The 18,930-nt window shown below is 48.8% G+C and overlaps 9 protein-coding genes across 9 annotated transcripts; 3 read left to right on the forward strand and 6 right to left on the reverse strand.

Moving 5' to 3' along the window:
- Window positions 1–370: 370 nt before the first annotated feature.
- On the reverse strand, window positions 371–997 carry UREG_00433 (40S ribosomal protein S9; the record flags this gene model as incomplete). The annotated part of the gene is made up of 2 exons (XM_002540874.1): window positions 371–545; window positions 606–997. The coding sequence occupies 2 exons, from the start codon at window positions 995–997 to the stop codon at window positions 371–373; spliced, it is 567 nt and encodes a 188-aa protein (XP_002540920.1).
- A 608-nt stretch (window positions 998–1,605) lies between these two features.
- On the forward strand, window positions 1,606–2,331 carry UREG_00434 (60S ribosomal protein L21-B; the record flags this gene model as incomplete). The annotated part of the gene is made up of 4 exons (XM_002540875.1): window positions 1,606–1,641; window positions 1,706–1,773; window positions 1,833–1,880; window positions 2,001–2,331. 4 exons carry the CDS (start codon window positions 1,606–1,608, stop codon window positions 2,329–2,331), a joined length of 483 nt encoding a protein of 160 aa, XP_002540921.1.
- A 1,051-nt stretch (window positions 2,332–3,382) lies between these two features.
- UREG_00435 (uncharacterized protein) lies at window positions 3,383–4,644 on the reverse strand (the record flags this gene model as incomplete). Its single annotated transcript, XM_002540876.1, has 3 exons — window positions 3,383–3,404; window positions 3,431–4,381; window positions 4,463–4,644. 3 exons carry the CDS (start codon window positions 4,642–4,644, stop codon window positions 3,383–3,385), a joined length of 1,155 nt encoding a protein of 384 aa, XP_002540922.1.
- Window positions 4,645–6,419: 1,775 nt separating this feature from the next.
- On the forward strand, window positions 6,420–7,084 carry UREG_00436 (uncharacterized protein; the record flags this gene model as incomplete). The annotated part of the gene is made up of 2 exons (XM_002540877.1): window positions 6,420–6,673; window positions 6,844–7,084. The coding sequence occupies 2 exons, from the start codon at window positions 6,420–6,422 to the stop codon at window positions 7,082–7,084; spliced, it is 495 nt and encodes a 164-aa protein (XP_002540923.1).
- A 945-nt stretch (window positions 7,085–8,029) lies between these two features.
- UREG_00437 (uncharacterized protein) lies at window positions 8,030–8,641 on the reverse strand (the record flags this gene model as incomplete). The annotated part of the gene is made up of 1 exon (XM_002540878.1): window positions 8,030–8,641. The coding sequence occupies one exon, from the start codon at window positions 8,639–8,641 to the stop codon at window positions 8,030–8,032; it is 612 nt and encodes a 203-aa protein (XP_002540924.1).
- A 536-nt stretch (window positions 8,642–9,177) lies between these two features.
- Window positions 9,178–11,558, reverse strand: UREG_00438 (uncharacterized protein; the record flags this gene model as incomplete). The annotated part of the gene is made up of 8 exons (XM_002540879.1): window positions 9,178–9,380; window positions 9,442–9,670; window positions 9,737–9,987; window positions 10,041–10,079; window positions 10,267–10,363; window positions 10,429–10,599; window positions 10,653–10,756; window positions 10,892–11,558. The coding sequence occupies 8 exons, from the start codon at window positions 11,556–11,558 to the stop codon at window positions 9,178–9,180; spliced, it is 1,761 nt and encodes a 586-aa protein (XP_002540925.1).
- Window positions 11,559–12,532: 974 nt separating this feature from the next.
- UREG_00439 (uncharacterized protein) lies at window positions 12,533–13,873 on the reverse strand (the record flags this gene model as incomplete). Its single annotated transcript, XM_002540880.1, has 3 exons — window positions 12,533–12,645; window positions 12,749–13,353; window positions 13,410–13,873. The coding sequence occupies 3 exons, from the start codon at window positions 13,871–13,873 to the stop codon at window positions 12,533–12,535; spliced, it is 1,182 nt and encodes a 393-aa protein (XP_002540926.1).
- Window positions 13,874–15,019: 1,146 nt separating this feature from the next.
- On the forward strand, window positions 15,020–15,329 carry UREG_00440 (translocase SEC61 complex gamma subunit; the record flags this gene model as incomplete). Its single annotated transcript, XM_002540881.1, has 2 exons — window positions 15,020–15,104; window positions 15,211–15,329. The coding sequence occupies 2 exons, from the start codon at window positions 15,020–15,022 to the stop codon at window positions 15,327–15,329; spliced, it is 204 nt and encodes a 67-aa protein (XP_002540927.1).
- Window positions 15,330–15,923: 594 nt separating this feature from the next.
- Window positions 15,924–18,311, reverse strand: UREG_00441 (uncharacterized protein; the record flags this gene model as incomplete). The annotated part of the gene is made up of 5 exons (XM_002540882.1): window positions 15,924–16,192; window positions 16,251–17,016; window positions 17,071–17,433; window positions 17,492–18,015; window positions 18,080–18,311. The coding sequence occupies 5 exons, from the start codon at window positions 18,309–18,311 to the stop codon at window positions 15,924–15,926; spliced, it is 2,154 nt and encodes a 717-aa protein (XP_002540928.1).
- Window positions 18,312–18,930: the final 619 nt, after the last annotated feature.

Consider the following 18,930-nt stretch of genomic DNA (forward strand, 5'->3'; position numbering starts at 1 on the left):
GCAGAGGAAGCGAAACGAAATTGTTGCTCAAGCCACAGAGGCTCAGAGGAGGAGGTTGGAAGGGGAGAGCGATGGGGTGGAACAAATGGGACGATGGTACAGGGGAGTAGAACAAGGGTTGAAGAGCTTAGTGGGGGTATAATTATCACGGTTAACGAATATGGCAACGGGACGAGGGGATTGGCGATTCGGCGTGAGGTTTCGAACTCTGGGATAAGATCAAGTCGGGATATAAGGGCGCAAATATGTGATACCATGTCATAGGAATTTTTGTTTATTTGAATAAGCTCATGAACAAATATCATTATCGTACATGAGGCTCTAACATTTCCTATTGGTCAAGTTTTGCTCAGCACCTGGGGTGATGCATCTACTCCTCTTCCTCCTCAGCTTCCTCATCGCCCTTCTCGGCAGCCTTCATCTTCTTTCTTCGGACGCGTCCGGGGCGACCACTGCCAAACGGCGAGGTAAGAGCAAAATCAATGTGTTTCTGGGAGTCGAGACGGACGATGAACGAGGGGACATTGACGATTTGTTTTCCAACGCTATTCAATCAAAATGTTAATGCCACTTTCCCCGACGGTAGGTACACCGCTTAGACATACCGGATGTGTCGCTGCTTGATGAGCACACGAGCGTGGTGAATGGACTTGGCGAGACCGAGTCTGTAGACACAGGTCTGGAGACGGCGTTCCAAGAAATCCTCAACCTTGAGGGCCAAGACGTAATCGAGCTTCATGCGGGACTCGTCGAGCACACCAACACGAACAAGACGGCGAATCAAGGCGTTACCTTCGAAGAGACGCTTGGGATCCTTTTCGTCGAGAGTGAGAAGTTCACTGTAACGCGCCAAACACAATGTTAGCGTGGCTGTATCTTTACGTATCAACGTGATAGCGACGCAGATAACGCCGAAGATATTCGTACCGAGCAGCACGACGGATCTTGGACAAAGTGAGCTGGACACGCCAGACCTCACGCTTGTTACGCAAGCCATATTCGCCGACCATCTTCAATTCGGAATCACTATACGTCGGAGGAACAAGTTAGGAACATTTTCACACGACGTAAGCAGAGACAAGCTTCTGCTCAGTGGCCGGAGTATACTGACAGACGGGCCGACTCGTATGCTATGGCAATGGTTAGCGACCTTCCATTCCTTCATGTTATTCCGGTACAGGGAAAACTCACGTCGACGAGGGACCTTGTAGGTCTTGGAATAGGAACGCCTAAAAATGGATCAATCAGTACTTCTGTTGCCATATTGTAGCTTCGAAAGGGGCAGCGATAACATACGGAGCCATGTCGTTGGTTGTGAATAGGCTGCGCAATCAAGTCGTCGCGGCGTGGATTGTCGAGAGTTCAAAGGAAAGAGAAATCGAAATTGACGAGGTTGAAAGCGAGCTTGTTCGCTTAGCGGCAATCGATCGTGTGGATAACCACACCTTACCGCTTCGGGAAGCTTAGGGCTGAACCCGCACAACCCCAAATCAAACTAAGCGAAAATCGAAAGCCATCCCAAGAACGAGGTCAGAAGCACTCTGTCTGCGGTGCGCTCCAGTTGAACGTCGACAACCACCATCTTCTCCCAACAACACTGTAAAGATGGGTCACTCACGCGGTCTCAGATCCGGCACTCGGGTACGCAATTTTACGGAGTCTCTTGAGAATCACTCGGACCACATACTAACACAACGATTCACAGTATGCCTTTGCCCGCGACTTCAAGAAACATGGCACCATTGCCCTGTCGACATATTTGAAGACATACCGGTATGACAGACTTTTGGGGGAATTAAAACGTGGTCCCGGTCGGCTGATTGAATAATTAGGGTCGGTGATATTGTTGATATCAAGGTCAACGGTGCTGTTCAGAAGGGGTTAGTAAAATCGAAATCTCTGTCCCGCGCATTCCTATCAGGATGAGTTGGATTTCCCTCTATCGCGCACACAGAAGCGCATCTACAACGATCACAAGCTAAAGGACTGGACCTGTATAGTATGCCCTTCAAGATTTACCACGGCAAGACCGGAGTCGTTTATAACGTCACCAAATCCGCCGTCGGCGTCATTATCTACAAGCGCGTGGGCAACAGATACATGGAGAAGCGCGTAAACGTCCGCATCGAACACGTCATCCACTCCCGATCCCGAGAAGAGTTCTTGAACCGAGTCAAGGAGAACGCGATCAAGAAGCGCAAGGCCAAGGAGGAGGGTATCCATGTGCACTTGAAGAGACAACCCGTTGGCCCACGGGGAGCCCGAACGGTCAGCACTGAGAACAACTTCCCTGAGACCATCACTCCTGTTCCATATGAGACGACTATTTAAAGGCAAAGCAAAAAATTCAAACGTTTTTACGTGGCACTGGGCGTCTTGCTTTGGAGAATCTTTCTTCCTTATTTTATCACTATCCCCCTATGCCTTCCGTCGGGGGTAATGTTTGCATAACACGGAGATAGAGGCTCTCGAAACATGGAATACATGGGTCAGATAGGCCTCCATTTTTTTCGTGGTACATGGGGTTCCAAGGCATATTACCTTGGGAAGGAATAGTCTCTTGATCATGTCATATGGCAGGTCTATGTTTTACATAATGAACAAACCTTCGACGGTGAAATCCAGAATCCCTCTCGCAATATTTCAAACAATAGACCTCCCAAATGTTCAAACGCCTCAGGAATCATGATGTAAAATGTCTGGATAACACCAACAGAGCTCCAAAGCACCAAAGCCAAGGCCAGGCGTATTTCTTGAGTTGCATATTCTTGTTCTAGTCTGAGAACTCACTCGAGACTATTTACATATGCCTCAAATAAGACATGTCACCTAGTCTATCTATTTTGTGAGTATCAGAAGACCAGTGTTAAAAATGACGAATAGTATCTCTTGTGAAAGGCATGATACATACATCCGGCATCCCCATGCCAGGACCTATCCAAGAGAAAAACAGCTGTACATAATGTAACACTGAAGCTCGACAATATTATAGACCAAAAAATGAAAACAAGAGGGGTTTATTATACAGTGAAGTGAAAGAGAATCCTGAAGACCGGTGACCTCCAAACAAAAATCAACCCGATATACAGTTCGCGCCATCTTTTTCCGTTCTAGTCTTGAGGAACAAAAGTAGGGCTATAACTCCTTTTTCAAAACTCCTGGTAAATGCAGAAAAAATGGGACCATTAGACAAGTGGGGATTGTTGGGTCTTTATCCGTATAAATATATCGAAGGGCCAGAATAAGAACGGAGTAATCGCGGGCTAAGTACGGAGCGATGAAATCTAGTAGTAAAGCAGTAGATAGAAAAGACATGTGTTTAGGCCGTCGTTCCACATAAACGGAGGATCATTTCATACCTAAAATTCCCTGTTAGCCGAATTCATGGGATAGGCCTTTGGGATCTAAGGACAAGAGCATCAGAACTTACATTCCGAACATGATCGCGGCACTGGGCACAACCCGAAGAAGATGTGGTGTTAACCCGCCGTATAAGCCAGCCATCCCTTCTTCCTTGAAGATCAGGCGGAAACATTGCATCAAACCGGTGTATTTCATCTCAACCTTTCCACCACCGGCCGGGACCGTAGGCGCCTGCCGCAGTCTCGTTCGGACTACCTCATGCGGGTATGTGGCTGCTGCTGCGATCAGCTTAGCGGAGCCAGCCGCTGTAAGCTTACCACCCCATTCTTCCATGAAATCTTGCCAGCCATAAACGTGCTCCGGATCGGCCGATCGTCGCGCCGCGCGTCGAGCAAGTACACGCTTCATCTGCTCGTACATCACCCATTGGAGAGAGCTCTCCGTGACACCCAGGTACGACGCCGTCAAACCACGATATAAGCCCCGAATGCCTTCATGACGGACTGTTTGTCGGATGCAATCGAAACTGTTCTTATATTGCCTCCCACGACCGGGTATGTTTGAAGCATTTGATTTGTCGAGTTGTAGTCGGGTTTTTATCAGCCAAATCGGGTTCGTGGCTGTACCAGTGGCCATGCCAGCGATGGCGGCAGCGCCGAGATGAATACCCGCAGGAGCCTCGTCTGGATTGTAGCCGAAGTAATCACTTAGTATTCTTTTCCCATTGCCGTATACGTAAAAATTGATCGCTCGAGCAGGCACCACTCCGGTAAGGTTGGGGCCCAACCCTTTGAACAGAGCGCGCCAGCCCTCGTGGACGTGTATCGATCGTAGAATTTGAACGGTTTCGGCAAAATGGACGCCTGCGCTGCGCGACAGGGAGAGAATAGAGTGCGATTGGGGTAGGGGATGGGCGGCACGAAGGGATCGGAGTTGGGCTTGGTAAAAATCAGACTGAAGCCGCGTTTTCAAAACATCAAGCGGCGAGGTGAGGGCTGCTGCAGTCATGCCGCCGATCCTAAAGAAAATGTCCATTAGGTTATTTTCTATTTCTTTGCTTCCCTGAGTGCCATCGCTGATTTGCTAATTCATGACATACCCTCCAGCTAGTAGATGTGCCCATGGCTTTGGTTCAGGCTTTGTGCTCGATTCCAATCCCGGAGCCAGTTCGACATCATCGGTCTCCCCGGATTGGATCATGACACTTTGACGCGGCTCGCGCCCGCCATCTCTGAGCCGTGAGCTTCCCCGCGAGAGATCAGACGAAGCCGGAAACGACATCATAAATTCAAGGTCAAAGAAAGTGCTGAATTTCCGATGGTCATAGGGTCCGTTCACAGATCACTGAACTCTTTTCTATTTTGAATCAATGCACAGTCATAAGGAATGAAAAGTGATAGAGAGTTTTTAGCAGTCCAGTGGCAATTGTGGTAAATAGTTCACTCAGTTGATAAAGATTTCCATTCAAGATCTCCAGAAACTTTTTTTCTGCAGCCGCAATTCCAGCCAGCCAATCATGTTCTGCAGTCTCGATGCCCCATTCACCAGCCACAGACGGCCCAAAGCGGCATAGCGTCAAACTAAGACTGTGGCTTGACACCTCAACACAAGCTAGCCAAGTCAGGCTAGACCATCGGGCGGTCGAGATGAAAACCGTCGAATGAACGACCGCAAGCACAAATCACGGATTCTTGGGCTGCTTGCTCGTCGCCTTTTGACGTCGGAACATCCGCAGGAACCATAAATAGTCATGGGCCGCGCATGCAGAGAACAATCATAACTCGCCAAGGCGGTGAACCCTCGCGAGGCGGCCAAAAGCCGTGTTTATTGCAAGAAAGCCCTCGCCTTTTTTATTTCCCATCCCGAGGACGCTGGTGTCTTCCCGCAGATACTCCGACGCACCGGTTTATCTCACCCGACGAACAGCGGGGTTAGATTGAGACACACCCGCGATCTCCAATGGATTTATGAGACAAGTCGGGGTAGACGGCAGTTAGTTATGAGACGTTGACTTGAGCAGCTAATGGGGGGTCAACAATGTGGAAGATTAACAATGGTTGAGCCTCAATCTTGTTGCGAGGAGCTCTAATGTTGTTCCTGACGCCTCAACTTGTCGCAAGGGGTTTGGATTTGTCCATCGAGCCTCAGTTTGACATTGACAAACAGTTATTCAGAGGGAAACCCACAGTTGGCCATTTGGGCCAAAGTGCAGCGAATCAACGAAACACAACATGGGATACAGGCCTTTGCGACGTGACGCAGGCGGCCTATTATTGTCGCTCCAAATACCACAACCGCTACTCTATACACACAGACATTGCCACCGTCGACACTCTGCAGGCACACATGTCGGGAAGGCTGGGCTAAAATATCCGCGTTTTCAAAAACTTATCGCTATAGAATATAGCAGACTGCTCTGTTACAAGATACCCAGGCGAGGATGATTTGGCAATCCCCGATATTCAGCGCCTTCGTCTGCTCCGAAACATGGAGCATTCTACACGCAATAGGCTTTGCTTGACCGGTCCTTTGGGAAAAGAGGCTCCAAGACTCTGTAATACGTCAGGCATCCCTGTCATTGATGGGCGACGGGCAGGGGCATCGTGTTGGTAATTACACTGTACGGTGTTGTGAATCCCAGCATATGGGTTGGTTTCAGTCCGTAACAGTTCCCAAAAAGTGCTGAAAATGCACTAAAGTAGTGTCAAGCGGCCGCCAGTTGGGGAATTTACTAGTCCTGGATGTGCCTTTTTTTCGGCATCCATATTATGAGGGCAGCAGTTCGTCATGGCAATTTCACTAGCCACACAAGTATGGAAGCTTACATCTTAGAGTTGAAGAGGATTCTCCTCATATATCTACCGTCCCTCTCCTGCCCTTGTTTGCTTTCATGCATTTGTACCAGCTCGTTCAACACAGCAGTCTATACTTACCTGCATATGTCTTGCTCCTGTTGTCAGTTTGAGTAACATTGTCAAACGACTTCTGCCTTTTAATTCTTCTTTCACCTCACCTTGCCCTGCGCTCTCTCCTTTCTCCTTGACACCACCGACATCATGCCGCGAAGAAGCTCCAAGTCTCACGGTGTGTCTAACCAAAACCGGCACCCCGAAACCAGTCCATCCCGGTACGGTTTCCATAGGTTTGATTTGGGAAACCAAGAAGACATGTTACGATGCGTTGGCTCTCAGTTTACTCCTGTGTCACTTGATGGAAAGCTGGCGGATTTGGGGGTTCTACACCTGCCAGAAACAAACAAACGAAACGCTCAACTGGGCCCAGCAGCGTATGGCAGCCAACACCAGTTTTTGTAAGTGTCAATACAATCACCTTCAATTATATGCGCGGCTCTATAACTACCCCAAGCTATCTCCTCCCTCTTCTTTTCCACTCCACCTTAATATGTTCTGCTCTCATTCTAGTCCGGAGCAGAAAATATTTATCATATAATTTTCTCTAAGCTAACGTTTAGTCTTGCAGGGAGCAAACCCCAGCTCCTCGAAAAACCGAACCTGGGTACCATGGTTGCATAGATGGCGCCCCCCAGAAGTCGTTGAACCCTGTTCTCCTCCCCACCATGGCTGCAAACCACCGTCAGAACGGCTTCGAAAATACCAATAGTACACTCCAGAAGTCACCAAGAAGCGATCCTTGGGCGCTATTCTATGCTTCCATTCACACGAACGACGAAAAGCCACGGGAGAAGAAGTCTAAGCTGTGATGTGGCTGCGTCAAAGGGACCTGCAGCTTTCTGCCAGCCTTGACCCAGTTACTACGGAACGGACCGAGGCTCTCGTTAGCCCCGACCCACCGACCGGTCTTATGGTTATCTAAGCTTAAACCCGGGAGCACAGACCACATTTGATCAGCTTCGACGATTGTTCGATGATTTTTCGACGGTTTTTCATCGACAGAAGTTGTTCGGAGCTGCTCGATTTCAGCCTAGCCACGACCTGTCATTGCTTGACATCTTTTGAAATCATGATTTGCCGCTTATCACCGAATTTTGTCGCTTTTCTCTGTCTTTGTTTTCCTTTTTATCCTATTGAAGGCGGATTGGCTTGGAAAAGAAATTGACATGGGCTCATCCGTAATTACGGGGAGCAGTTAGCATTTTGCCCTCGACAATACTTCGGCTTGATCTTCCATCAGGGCAGTTAGCTTCTGCTTTTGGTCGTTGCGCGGTGCCTGCTACCCTTCTCAAGTCATTTCGCCGGTGCTCTCTTAAGACAAGGATGCTATCCTTATACCTACCCTGAGTTCTCTCTAGTTTTGTTGTCGTACTTTCCTAAATTTCTATTATATGACTAGATTTACGTGTATTAGCAGATACAATTGTGAAGAAGTCAATAAACTAAGCTTCAGAGGACAATTAGCCATACACCTTTTTGTAACTGGTTACTTATCTTTGGTAAAATAAGTATAACGCTGCTCACAGTCATGCTTTAGCAAAACAGGGCAACCTTCATGTGAAACAAACTGGTATCTGTTAATGCGAATCAAATAAGAAACCCGAACTCGAACGCCCAAGAGGCGGAGCGTTTTGAAAACAATCCGAAACAATCAACCGCGCCATTCACCCCAGTGATGTTCATCAGCCAAAGCATACACTCCTTCGCAGCGTCTCTTGCACCCATTCGAAGCCTCCTCCAGCGCGGCCCCCGGGTCACGATTCCACCTCATTCGCAATCGCCTTCCGCGCCCTCCACGCCTGCTTCTCACTAACATCATTCCCCGCCTTCAACTCCAACTCCCTCAATTCCGACACCAACATCCTCCCGCCCTTATCCTTAAACGCCTCCTTGTGCTTCGCCACCAAATACTTCACCGACGACGCCCACCTCCACCCCTTGTGCACCTCCGGCGAGCAATTATGCGGCCGCGACACCGTCACCACCGCCTGCCCGTCCCCCTTGCGCAGCGTGACGCGCAGGCGGAACGGACACGTGCTGCAGCGGCATTTGATGATGTAGCGCGTCGCGTCGGCGCGGGAGACGGAGTAGGAGAGGTTCTGGGAGATGGTGTGGTGCAGGATGGCTTCGCGCGCTTCTTGCATGGTGGGGAAGGTGGTGCCGATGGCGTAGGGGTTGGCGCGGGGGGGAGGGTACAGATCGGGCGCGGCGGGGGGGATGGGGCGGGGGCGGAGGAGGTTGGAGCGGCGGAGCTTGTCGTGGAGGCGTTTGCCGTGGAGGAGCTTGGCGCGTTGGTACTTGGAGCGGAAGAGTCTGGCGCGGAGGGGGTTGGTTCGGAGGGCGGCGTTTTGGAGGTAGGATGTCATTCTTTCCGGGGAGAGGAGGGGGTGGGAGTTTTGGAGCCGCTTGGGGCGGAATGTCGGGATGTGTTCCACTCCGTGAATCTTGGTTTTCGCGAAGTGTTTGGCTTGTTGGCATCAGACAGGGTCAAATTGGTTGAAGCTCAGCGCTCAAGATGGTAGTCAAGGAAGGGCCCGCCCAGCATCGGGGCCTCGATTAGCCCCTTTGTCTTCGGCGGCCTGGCACACGTGATCTCGCTTACTGCCCCGGGTAGCCCTCCCTCACTTTGTGGCGAGGGCCTTGGCGCGACCCTCTCATGAGTCAAGGCTCCTTGGTTCCACGTGGCCGCCAGGGTGATTCAGCCACAATGGGGACCGATATGGAAGAAATCGGGATCCGGAAGGGTCCAGCAAAATTGGGCCGAGGTACGGAGATTGGAATGAAGGTCTCATGCACTCTGGATAGCTCTATCATGACGGTGAATCAATAAAAGTGCTCTATCCTGGTATCTCATGTCTAACTACGGAGTATTATCCCCAGAAATGTCCTAAACACGGGGCCATCATTTCGTCCCGTTAATCTCGTCATTGGCTAACAGTCTCGTTATCTCGCCCAGTGGTCGAGCTGTGAGGTTAGGTTGCCCTGGAATCTTTTTATAAATCGGCAGTGCAGTTCCGTCAAGCGCAGCCTTGATCTGCAGTCCTACAAACCGTGAGAAGAATCGAGTATGGCCAAGTGTGCCGCCCATGTACCATAGGGCGGGATCTAAATAACCGTATTGTTAGTTCTAAAATGAACTTCAACAAACGGGTCGGTTGGTACTCACGCCCGGTAGGCTTATAAGCTCCGCGAATTTCTCCCTCTTGGTCCAAACCCCAGTATTCTTCAACTTGACTGGCAACATCCTGTCCTAAGTATTTTGCAACATCGTCGCGAATCGTTCCGACAAATCCGGTTGTGAAGACGATTACATCCGCCTTGAGCTCTGACCCATCAGAGAACAGGAGTCCGTTCTCTGTGTACTCAGTGATAACGGCATCGGATTTCATTTTGATCTACCAAACCCCAGTTTTAGTACTTCCTCAACGCCTCAGGCTAGCAAGGGCGACGCGAAAACTTACCAATCCTTTGGATATCTTCGCCGATCCACCAACATCCATGTAATGCCCGCCATTGCGCTCACTGACGTGGTAGGTGATATCACCAAATCTGTCTAAGAGGAAACCAGCCCGCTCTAGAGAATCGAATCGCTCCGCATTTGCTCGTATTAATTTATGCAGATGGAATGCGACCATTTGCCGACCAACAGCAATGGGGTTGCTGAATTGTATTCGGTCCGCAATCTCAATGGGTATCTGATCGTTAAAAACCGCTTGATGAATTGTTAGAGCACAGTGCATTAACATCGCCTTCGGGCTAGCCTACCTCCAGTGACCTTCAAGTAGAAATCGGTAGGAATAACATCTATCCAACAGGTTAGAATGCAAGAGATATTAGGGAATTAAATTAGCGAAGCTCCATACATGTTGCTTGCCGTTGTACCATGGTGGTATCCACGCCTGCTGCTTGCATGTCTTCCGCGACATCGTGGGCTGGTGCCTGTCATCAGAAAAAAATTTCAACTAATAGCTGCTTAATTGGAATTCCGTACCTGTATTTGCAGCGCCAACCACGACGCCTCTCTTTCCCGCCCAGTCCTTGGAATCTCTATAATCGACCGAGTGTAAAACCACTCCTTTGAATTTCTCCTATTTTCACGACTTTATGATTAGTTTCAAAAAGGTGGCCTCGTTGGCAATAAGGGTCAACGCACTCGACCTGGAAACGTGGGCATCTTAGGAATCTGGCCGCCTCCTCCGATAGCAAAGACAAAGTGTTTCGTCGTGAGCATAATCTCCTTTTGCTCCCGAATAACACGAATAGTCCATTCCTTTCTACTATCATCCCACTTGCCGGATTCAAAGCTAGTAGAAAACCAGGCATTCTTTAACACAGTCAGAAGCACGGTCTTTGAGGATTGAGTTTGGTAAAACTCACGATTCCATATTTGTTGAACCATGATGTAAAGCCCTTGGCAACATCACGTTTGGTCAGGAATTCTCTCCAGTCTGGAGTAAATGTGCGCTCAAATGGAAGGTGTGCTACGCGGCAACATATTAGCTACTTGAAACGGCTCAATGGGCATTGGAGTGCTACCATAATTTCTGACAGTATGTACTAGACAGCGTTTGTTAGCAAATGACAACAAGTATATCTCAGGAAACGAAGAAACCAACATTTCGCAGACTCATATCTCAGCAGCCAATTATCTCCAATAGTAGCGTTTTTATCAACAATCAGATATCGCACCCCCAGCGCCTTGAGGCGCCCTCCGAGAGCAAGACCTGCCTGGCCAGCTCCCACAATCACGCATTCATAATCTGTGGGCTCTTCAACTCCATTCAGATGCCCGTTCGGCACCGACTCAACTGGTTTCAACACATCCACGTCTGGCAGCCCATCAATACCTTCTAAGATCGTTCTCAACAACCAGATCTTCCACCTTCCACTGTTTCCCGGTATGATAGATATAAAGCCAGAACCGTTTTCCTGCGGTGTTCCATTCGTTTTAAACGTAAATCTCGCTTCAACCCAGGACGATCGCGCGCTAAGGTGCATAATACGAGCGGATCCTGGGATCAATGCAAAGTCGCTGGGTTTGTGAGTTTGCGCGACATCGTTCCAGGCAGTTTCGATGTTGGCTGGCGTATGGAACGTCCTCACGGTACCCGTGAAAGCAAATGTGTCGCGCCAGAGGGCATCCTCAGTGAAATCGTCTGCTTTCAGTGATTGTAGGCAAGTGATATATTCCAGTGCGACAGTCTCCGGGTTAACATCCGGTGGTAGGTGTGCGAGTGGGAGCCCCCCAGGTAGGTGGTCAACAACCCTGAATACTTTCTCCATACCGCACAAACGTATCAAATGAGCTGCTCAATTCATTGCGTATACCGTGCCAGGCCCCCGCGGAGGGGCCATTGCAAATACTTTTATAATTTTCCATCATCAATCTTCGGTACGCCTAAGAGCTGTCTCGGCCGATGCTTGGGCCGTCTAAGGGGGAACACTCCAGAGCCGAAGGCCCAGGCGGGCCCCTGGACATTTCGGCATGGGGGTAAGCCCTGGAGAAAATCGTCCGATAGGCTGGGCCCAATTTTCGAAGGCGAAAGAAATAAATGCTCCCGGGCGGGTAATAACGCGACCAAAAAACCTCACCCCGCGGTTCAGATAATTGGATAAATTGCGGGGAAAATCTGGAGACAAAACTGACTCGAGTTCGGAAACTCAAATCGGCAATCATGATGCCCGGGAAGGAACAATGTTTCTGCGAGATTGCCAAGCGGGCGGAGCGGAAGCCGAAGGTTGCCGGAGTGGAAAGGGTGATAGATATAGATATGTCGATAACAACCTCTTACTTCTCTCACCCACATATTAGCTAACTAACAGGGAAGCGTAAGATTGGAACGAGTATTCATCAGTAGGGAAAAATCACTTCATTTTGATGAGAATGACAATTATAAACTGAGATAGGAAAACTCCAGACGCATGTATAACCAAAGAAGCATAAACAATGCACAAAAGAGACATTCAAGAAGTATTGAAACAAAAAGCACCACAACCTGGTCCATGTAATACGAGTAATTAAGGAAAGATCTGAACTAGGCTTCTCCTCAGCCCTACAGTAGGGGGATTGATACTGAGTTTGTAGCATCTCACAGGGAGCACGCTCAGCACCATCGACAAAGAAGAGCAAAACGGAAAAAAAGAGAATGGGACGCCAATTGCTTTAATTTGCCTAATACAATCGAGAATTGAACCGAATAAATAAAAAAAAAGGTGGTGTTCTGTGAGCCGCACGGCACTACTTAGGACTTGAGCAATCACTCTTGACGAGTACGCTTTGCGCCATGGGGGTTCCATGCACCATCACTGGCACCATGTTGGCCAAAGAAGGCTGGATTGAAGTGGGGATTTTGGCCTTGGAAGCCTTGCCCTATAGTATAAATCAGCATCACTTAGACAGAGAGATGGGGTTGAAAATGTGATTTCCATGATACCTTGCATTCCCATGCCGCCCTGCATTCCACCCATCATACCACCCATCTGATTGGGCATTCCTCCCATTCCCATACCACCCATACCCATCCCGGCCATGCCCACACCTCCCATCCCACCCACTGGCATCATGTTTCCACCCATTGGGCCACCCATACCTCCTCGACCTCGCATATTGGGTCCACCGCGCATGTTGGGACCCATCATGCCTCCGCGGTTCCCGAAGCCACCGTACGACTGCATGCCTCCAACAGGTGTTCCCTGGAACCCAGCGGTCATTGCACCACCCTGGAATCCACCCGTGTTCATTGGGCCAGAGAAGTTGCGATTGGCATTGAAACCCCCCATGTTCATGCCTCCACGGTTGAATCCACCGCCACGGCCGCCCCTAAACCCACCAGTATTTGCCCCCATGCCAAAATTCATCCCTTGAACCGGCGAGTTGAAACCTGTAGATGAAGACCTTGACCGGTCATCTTTTCCACGCATAGGGTTATCCTTGGGGAGCGTGCGGAACGGGTTCGCATGTGGTTGAGTATAATTGACGGAGTATTTTCGCGCATTTTGTTGGTTAGAGTTGAGTGATTCGATTTTACGCTTTGCGGCTGTTGCTGCTTGTGGCGACCTGAATTCAACAAAGGCTTGCCTTTTGGAGAAATTAGCACCGTTGAACTAACTAAGCTAGTAGGACAGCGCGCATACCCTTTACTTTTACCATTCACTTTGTGTTCGCTGAATGTGACATCTTTGAGCTCGTCTTCACAGCTCGCCTCATTTACCCACCCACGGATCTCATCATCAGTGGTCCACCAATAAAGATCGGAAATATACAATGCACTGGTTGCATCTGGGTCTGTAGGTCTGTCTGTTGGGCTTTCTTTTCGCTTAACCCCTTGCTGCGGCGGTTGTGGTATTTGCAAACTATCAGATGTCGGTTTACCGGTTTGAGACGATTCTTCGGTTTTGAAAATTTTATGGTTGCCATTCTCAGTAGCATTATTATTACCGCCGGAACCATCACCTACTCCGTTTTGATGGGTAGTCTCCGGTGCGTCGAGGATGAGCTCAGGCTCTTCCGCCTTATAATCCCCTTCGTTTTCATTGCCGTTATATCCTCCTGCATCGCCATAAATGTCAATGTCAAAATTATCATCTTCAGTAGCCATGTCGAACTATTATAGGACGGATCTCTGAAGTGGGATAATTGATTGTTGCTTCAAAATCGTTATACACAGGCTTTTGGGTCTCGTTCAGTTTTAAGGAGAGTACATGTCTGCCAATAATGGAGTCCAAATTAGTAACGAAGAAGACTTGTCGGATTGCAACAGAATCGATAGCTTGCTCAATGCTGCCCGGTCATTTCGAAATCATTCTTGCTTGCTTCACAACGAACAAACGAAAGAAACAGAAACGGAGGGACAGGACAAGAGAAATCAAAGATAGATACGTACAAATCCTGATGACCGATTGTTTAGATGATGCTTCAGAGTATGTGAAACAAGAGTATTGACTTTTCGCAAAAGCGGGAAGGGATTGCGCCCAGTTTTCTCGAACTTGAGATAAACCGCCTCACTGCCTTCGATGGCAAGTGCAGGTCTAAAATTCTCAAATGTTTCACAGTAATTCCAGCTTCTTATCCCTCGACAAATTTGCCAACAAATATGATATCTCAAACTTCCGTTGCCTGGAAGCAATGCGGGCAAGGAGAAGCTTGATTTAGCAGACACAAGTGACACAGCTCTCTGTGAATTAACAGGTAATAAAAAAGAGAACAGTGGGCTTTTTGACGACGGTTTCCAGTGAAACCAAGCTGGATGAACAGATGTCAGTGATGGCAACAGGTAGGACTGTCAGCCTCGCGTTTGATACAGTTGCCTTTTGCCGAGCGGCGACGGCGCAAGATTGAAAGAAAAAGCCACACACAAAGGTACTGTCAAGTTTCGATGATCAAAGGACGATATGGCAAGTGTAGATAGGAACTGATAGTAGGAAACGGTCCATGGGAGGTAGGATGAGAAGGGGGCGTTGGAAGTCTTTTGGATGAGAGACGAGAGCTGACGAACTTGGATTAGCGTGTTTATCACGTGCACCGTTCTCGACACTGCTGGCTTTGATTAGTCAGCTAGGGGATACTTGGCTCATTGACACGAAGGACACCTCGCCAGAAGATGCCCAAGGGAGTGAACGAAAGGTGAACGGCCGGTGATTTTTGCAATCCTCTTGCTCATTGAGTCAGTGCAGCTTGCTCGTCTTTTTCATAGCTACTTCTTGCAATTGAAGCTTCCTATCTTCGCTTTCGAACGTCACTCAACATGTCCGACACGTTCCAGGAATTGGCTGATATCCCCAAGGATTTCGTCAAAGATGGCATGCTCTTCGTAAACCGCTGCACGAAACGTGAGTACAGTCTGTTCTTAGGATGGCCAGATCTGCGCCTATGATATTTCAGCTGCAAGTGCATTGCCCTGGTGACGTCGCTAATATTTATATCTTGACATCATAGCGGACAAGCGCGAGTTCCTCAAAATCAGTCAGGCGGTTGGATTTGGTTTCCTTATCATGGGAGCTATCGGATACGTTATCAAATTAAGTCAGTTCCCTCTACCTTTCCCGAGCCATTGAGATTATCGCAATAACGACCATTTGCAACTCATGGATGGGACACGCAACTGACACCGGATGAACCCGATTGCTGACCGAATCGATTTGTAGTACATATCCCTGTCAACAACATTCTAGTGGGAGGCGCCTGATCAAGAATACGATAAATGCAGCTTCGGACTGGGGTGTGCAGCGGGCTTTGGGAAACCAATGCCACTGTATAATCATGACAGCGGTTGAGAGAGACCATTCTTCTTCCGCTAGCGCGTTCACGAGAGGACAGAGCATTTTGCAAGTCAGGGGCTTTGGGAGTCGGCGCCTAAAGAGATAAATTTGAATAGAGAAATCCTGAGGGTGTTATTTCCGCGCAATATTATATTGCATGGTTCAACGTGGGGATATCATTGTCATCCTGTTTTTGCTTGTTTGCTTTCACTTTTTTACCACATTACCCTTTTGTGTGTACTATACCATTGTATATGAATCCCTTCTAATGCTTCGCACATTATGATGTTGGGATTTGCTGAGTTCATCAAACACCATCATAATTTATATACACTTTTCAAAACAGAGCTAAAAAAAGTGAATATTGCCGCGATTCAAATCCAAGCGGCGCTACCAGGTTCCTGTTGATGACTCTCCGCCACCAATAGTATCCCTAGCCCGACGAACTGGCTGGCTTCTCAATCCATGGCCCCTACGGGCGCCGCGCTCGCCACGTTCCCGAACTGCTTTACTATACCGGTTGAACGACTCAACATACTCTAATTGCGCATTATAACTTTGCCCAAGAGGCGGATCGCCTTCGTCTTCGGATCCATCGTCGTTCCAAGAGTGGACAGTGCACGTTCCTGCAGCCATACCGCGCCCATTCCAGGAGGTAGCTATATGGCAAGACAGGTTAGCGATGTCATATTTTAGGATCGGAAGAAATGACCATACCTGCTATCATGGGGGCATTTGGATGCCAACTGGCATCACGAACAACCGTCTTCCAATCAGTATCAAGCCTTCTAGAGTGAGATGCTGCACTGAAAACTTCCGCATCCGTGGGTCGACTGTGATATGTTGCTTCGGCGACATCAATTTCACCGGCGATAGTGGCGTCGATATTGTATATATATACCTTTCCATCTTCACTGCCAGTATAGACAAATCTGGAATTCGTACTTTCCGGCGGGGAGAAGTGGCACCGGATCAAGGTCCTCAAAACACTATGCCCTCGGTATGTAACCACAGAGCAATCGTGCGGATGTGGCTGGTAATCTTCATTCGTAAAGGTCATAAATCTATAATCGAACCCCGTTGTGTATTTACTTGGGTCAATGGTGTCGAATTTTGAGATGGTCATCATCTTCCTCAGATCCCATAATTTCATCAGCTGGTCCTTTCCGTTTGACAGCACGTATCTGCCGTCACCTTTGCTGTCGACGAAGGTTAGTCCTTCAGTATGGCCTAGGAACACTCCGGCTTCTCGACCATCTGCCATCGATCGTCGGTCCCAAACCTTAAGGGTGGTATCGTCGGACCCCGAATAGAGAATATGAGGGGATGAATTGTCCCCAAAACAGACCGCGTTGACATCGTCTTCGTGGTTTTGAAGCCGTAGTACTGGCTGCTGTGATTCAATATCGTAGACAACGACAGACCGGTCAGAAGTCCCCGCGGCAATTTCTCGACCGTCCCCTGAGAATCGAATAGACCATACCTTAAGTCGCAATAAGCTCGCTTGTTATTGAATTAATATAGAGGTTGTACTTACACCAAATGCTCCCGGATGGCCAATGGGCGCTCTAACCCGCCTAGATTTAGCAAAATCTAACACGTGCGGATCCTGGTCTGATGCCGGATCGGTGGTCGCCAGACACACAAAGTTATTGATAGAGCTACAGGCCAGAAATCTATTATCTGGACTCAATGAAGCATCTGTAATGGTCCAATACCCAAATGGGCAATCGACCGTTTTGTAGTATTTCCAGTCGCCTGGATTGGATGTATCATACATCCGCACTTTAAAATCCTGGTTGCAGCAGAAGAAAAAGTTACCATCGTTGGAAAACTGGCCTGAGTAGCATCTAGAGTCATAGTGAATAATCTTATCGGGCGCAGAACCTGGGATTAAGACCTAGAATAGGATTCCGGTCAGGATTATCGTGTGAAAGGCGGCGTGCAAGAAGACTCACTTGCGGGATGGCTCTCGCAGCTCTCAGATCGGCTCCTCGAGGTCCCCTGCCTAGCTCCCTCCACATCATTTTTGTGGCAAAATTGAGTCTTCTCTTCTTCGCCCTATCAACATGGTATGGGTTATTGCCGAAAGCTCCGGATGCCATTAATTCTGCACCTAACTCGCTGGGAATTTTGGGGTATCGCTCCTCAACCGGCCTCTGCGTCCGGCGCCTTCTAAAGCCGTATGAGCCAAAAACTGATGCATCTTCGTCGTCTTCATCCCGGGGGACTTGCTCTCGCCATAATCCGTGTGTCTGTAGAATGCGTCTGAGGCGCGTTGCTCCGAGTAGCTGGAATAACTGTTCTGTAGTTACTATGACAAACAACCAGTGGTCAATGAAAGCCTTGTTGATGGAAATTGAAACTGTTGGTGATAGCATACCACGAGTAGCACCGGTGTGTGTAGTGTTATCGCCGTCTGTGTCTTCGGCTTGATCGCTGTCCTCCACTGTGAACTCAAATTGTAGATTTCCGCCATCCTCTGCCCCTTATTTGGAAATCAGCAAACTAGCCTTTATGAAGCAGTCACTATTGGGATGCCATACCCAGCAGCTCACGCACTGCATCTTCTGCAAGAAGTTCATGGTCGTCCTCATCAGCGCCTCCTGCTTCAGACCCCATCAATTCCGGCTCAAAATCAAGATCATCCTGATCGGTTTCATCATATGTATCGCTCATATGCTCGTTCGCAAAGTGGTACGAAATGTCTGAGTGGGCTATTATGTCTGAATCTGACAGTGCATCTGGTGAACCAGGGGTATGGTGGGACGAGCTCATGGCGAGGTCAAGGAGGACGCGATAACCGGCTCAGCAGAAATAGAAGGACAAGTATATGTCGTGGTTGATTGTCTCAAGCAACGCACATCACACCGCGAGGCAAAGGTGTATCCCCTCTGAAAATGAGCACTGATTAATCACCATGGCCTCAGCAGGGGCAGAGCGGACTAACTGTCTGGACTTTAAGGTACCTTTAACTCCGAGGTCTACCGCCTCTTCCCCATGGATTCGCGGAGGGAGTCCTGAGGTGAAAGCATATCACGCTAGATTGAAGAATGGGCAATGCTTGTGGCTACGCGGAAATAAACACTCTCTATCTTTACGGAGTGCAATGAAGATATAATCGAAATATCGCACTCACGTTCATGAAGTGCCGCTGAAGCGATTCGGGGGTGCCAGGGTGAGTTATGTCATCGCGGCGATCGTGGAAATTATGATTGGCCAGTTTTAGCGTATTATGTAATTGCATTTACATGTGGGGTCGGACCGGATTAATAATAATCCATGCAGTGAGTGGTCGTCATGCTGGGTTGCCCGCTTGGGATGCGCTTCCAGGCCGAATGATAACCAGGAGAAAGTCATCATACTTATTCTACCACTCTACTTCGATCATTACTGC

The sequence above is a fragment of the Uncinocarpus reesii genome, genomic scaffold (assembly GCF_000003515.1).
Source record: "Uncinocarpus reesii 1704 scaffold_1 genomic scaffold, whole genome shotgun sequence".
In the NCBI taxonomy this organism is placed as follows: domain Eukaryota; kingdom Fungi; phylum Ascomycota; class Eurotiomycetes; order Onygenales; family Onygenaceae; genus Uncinocarpus; species Uncinocarpus reesii.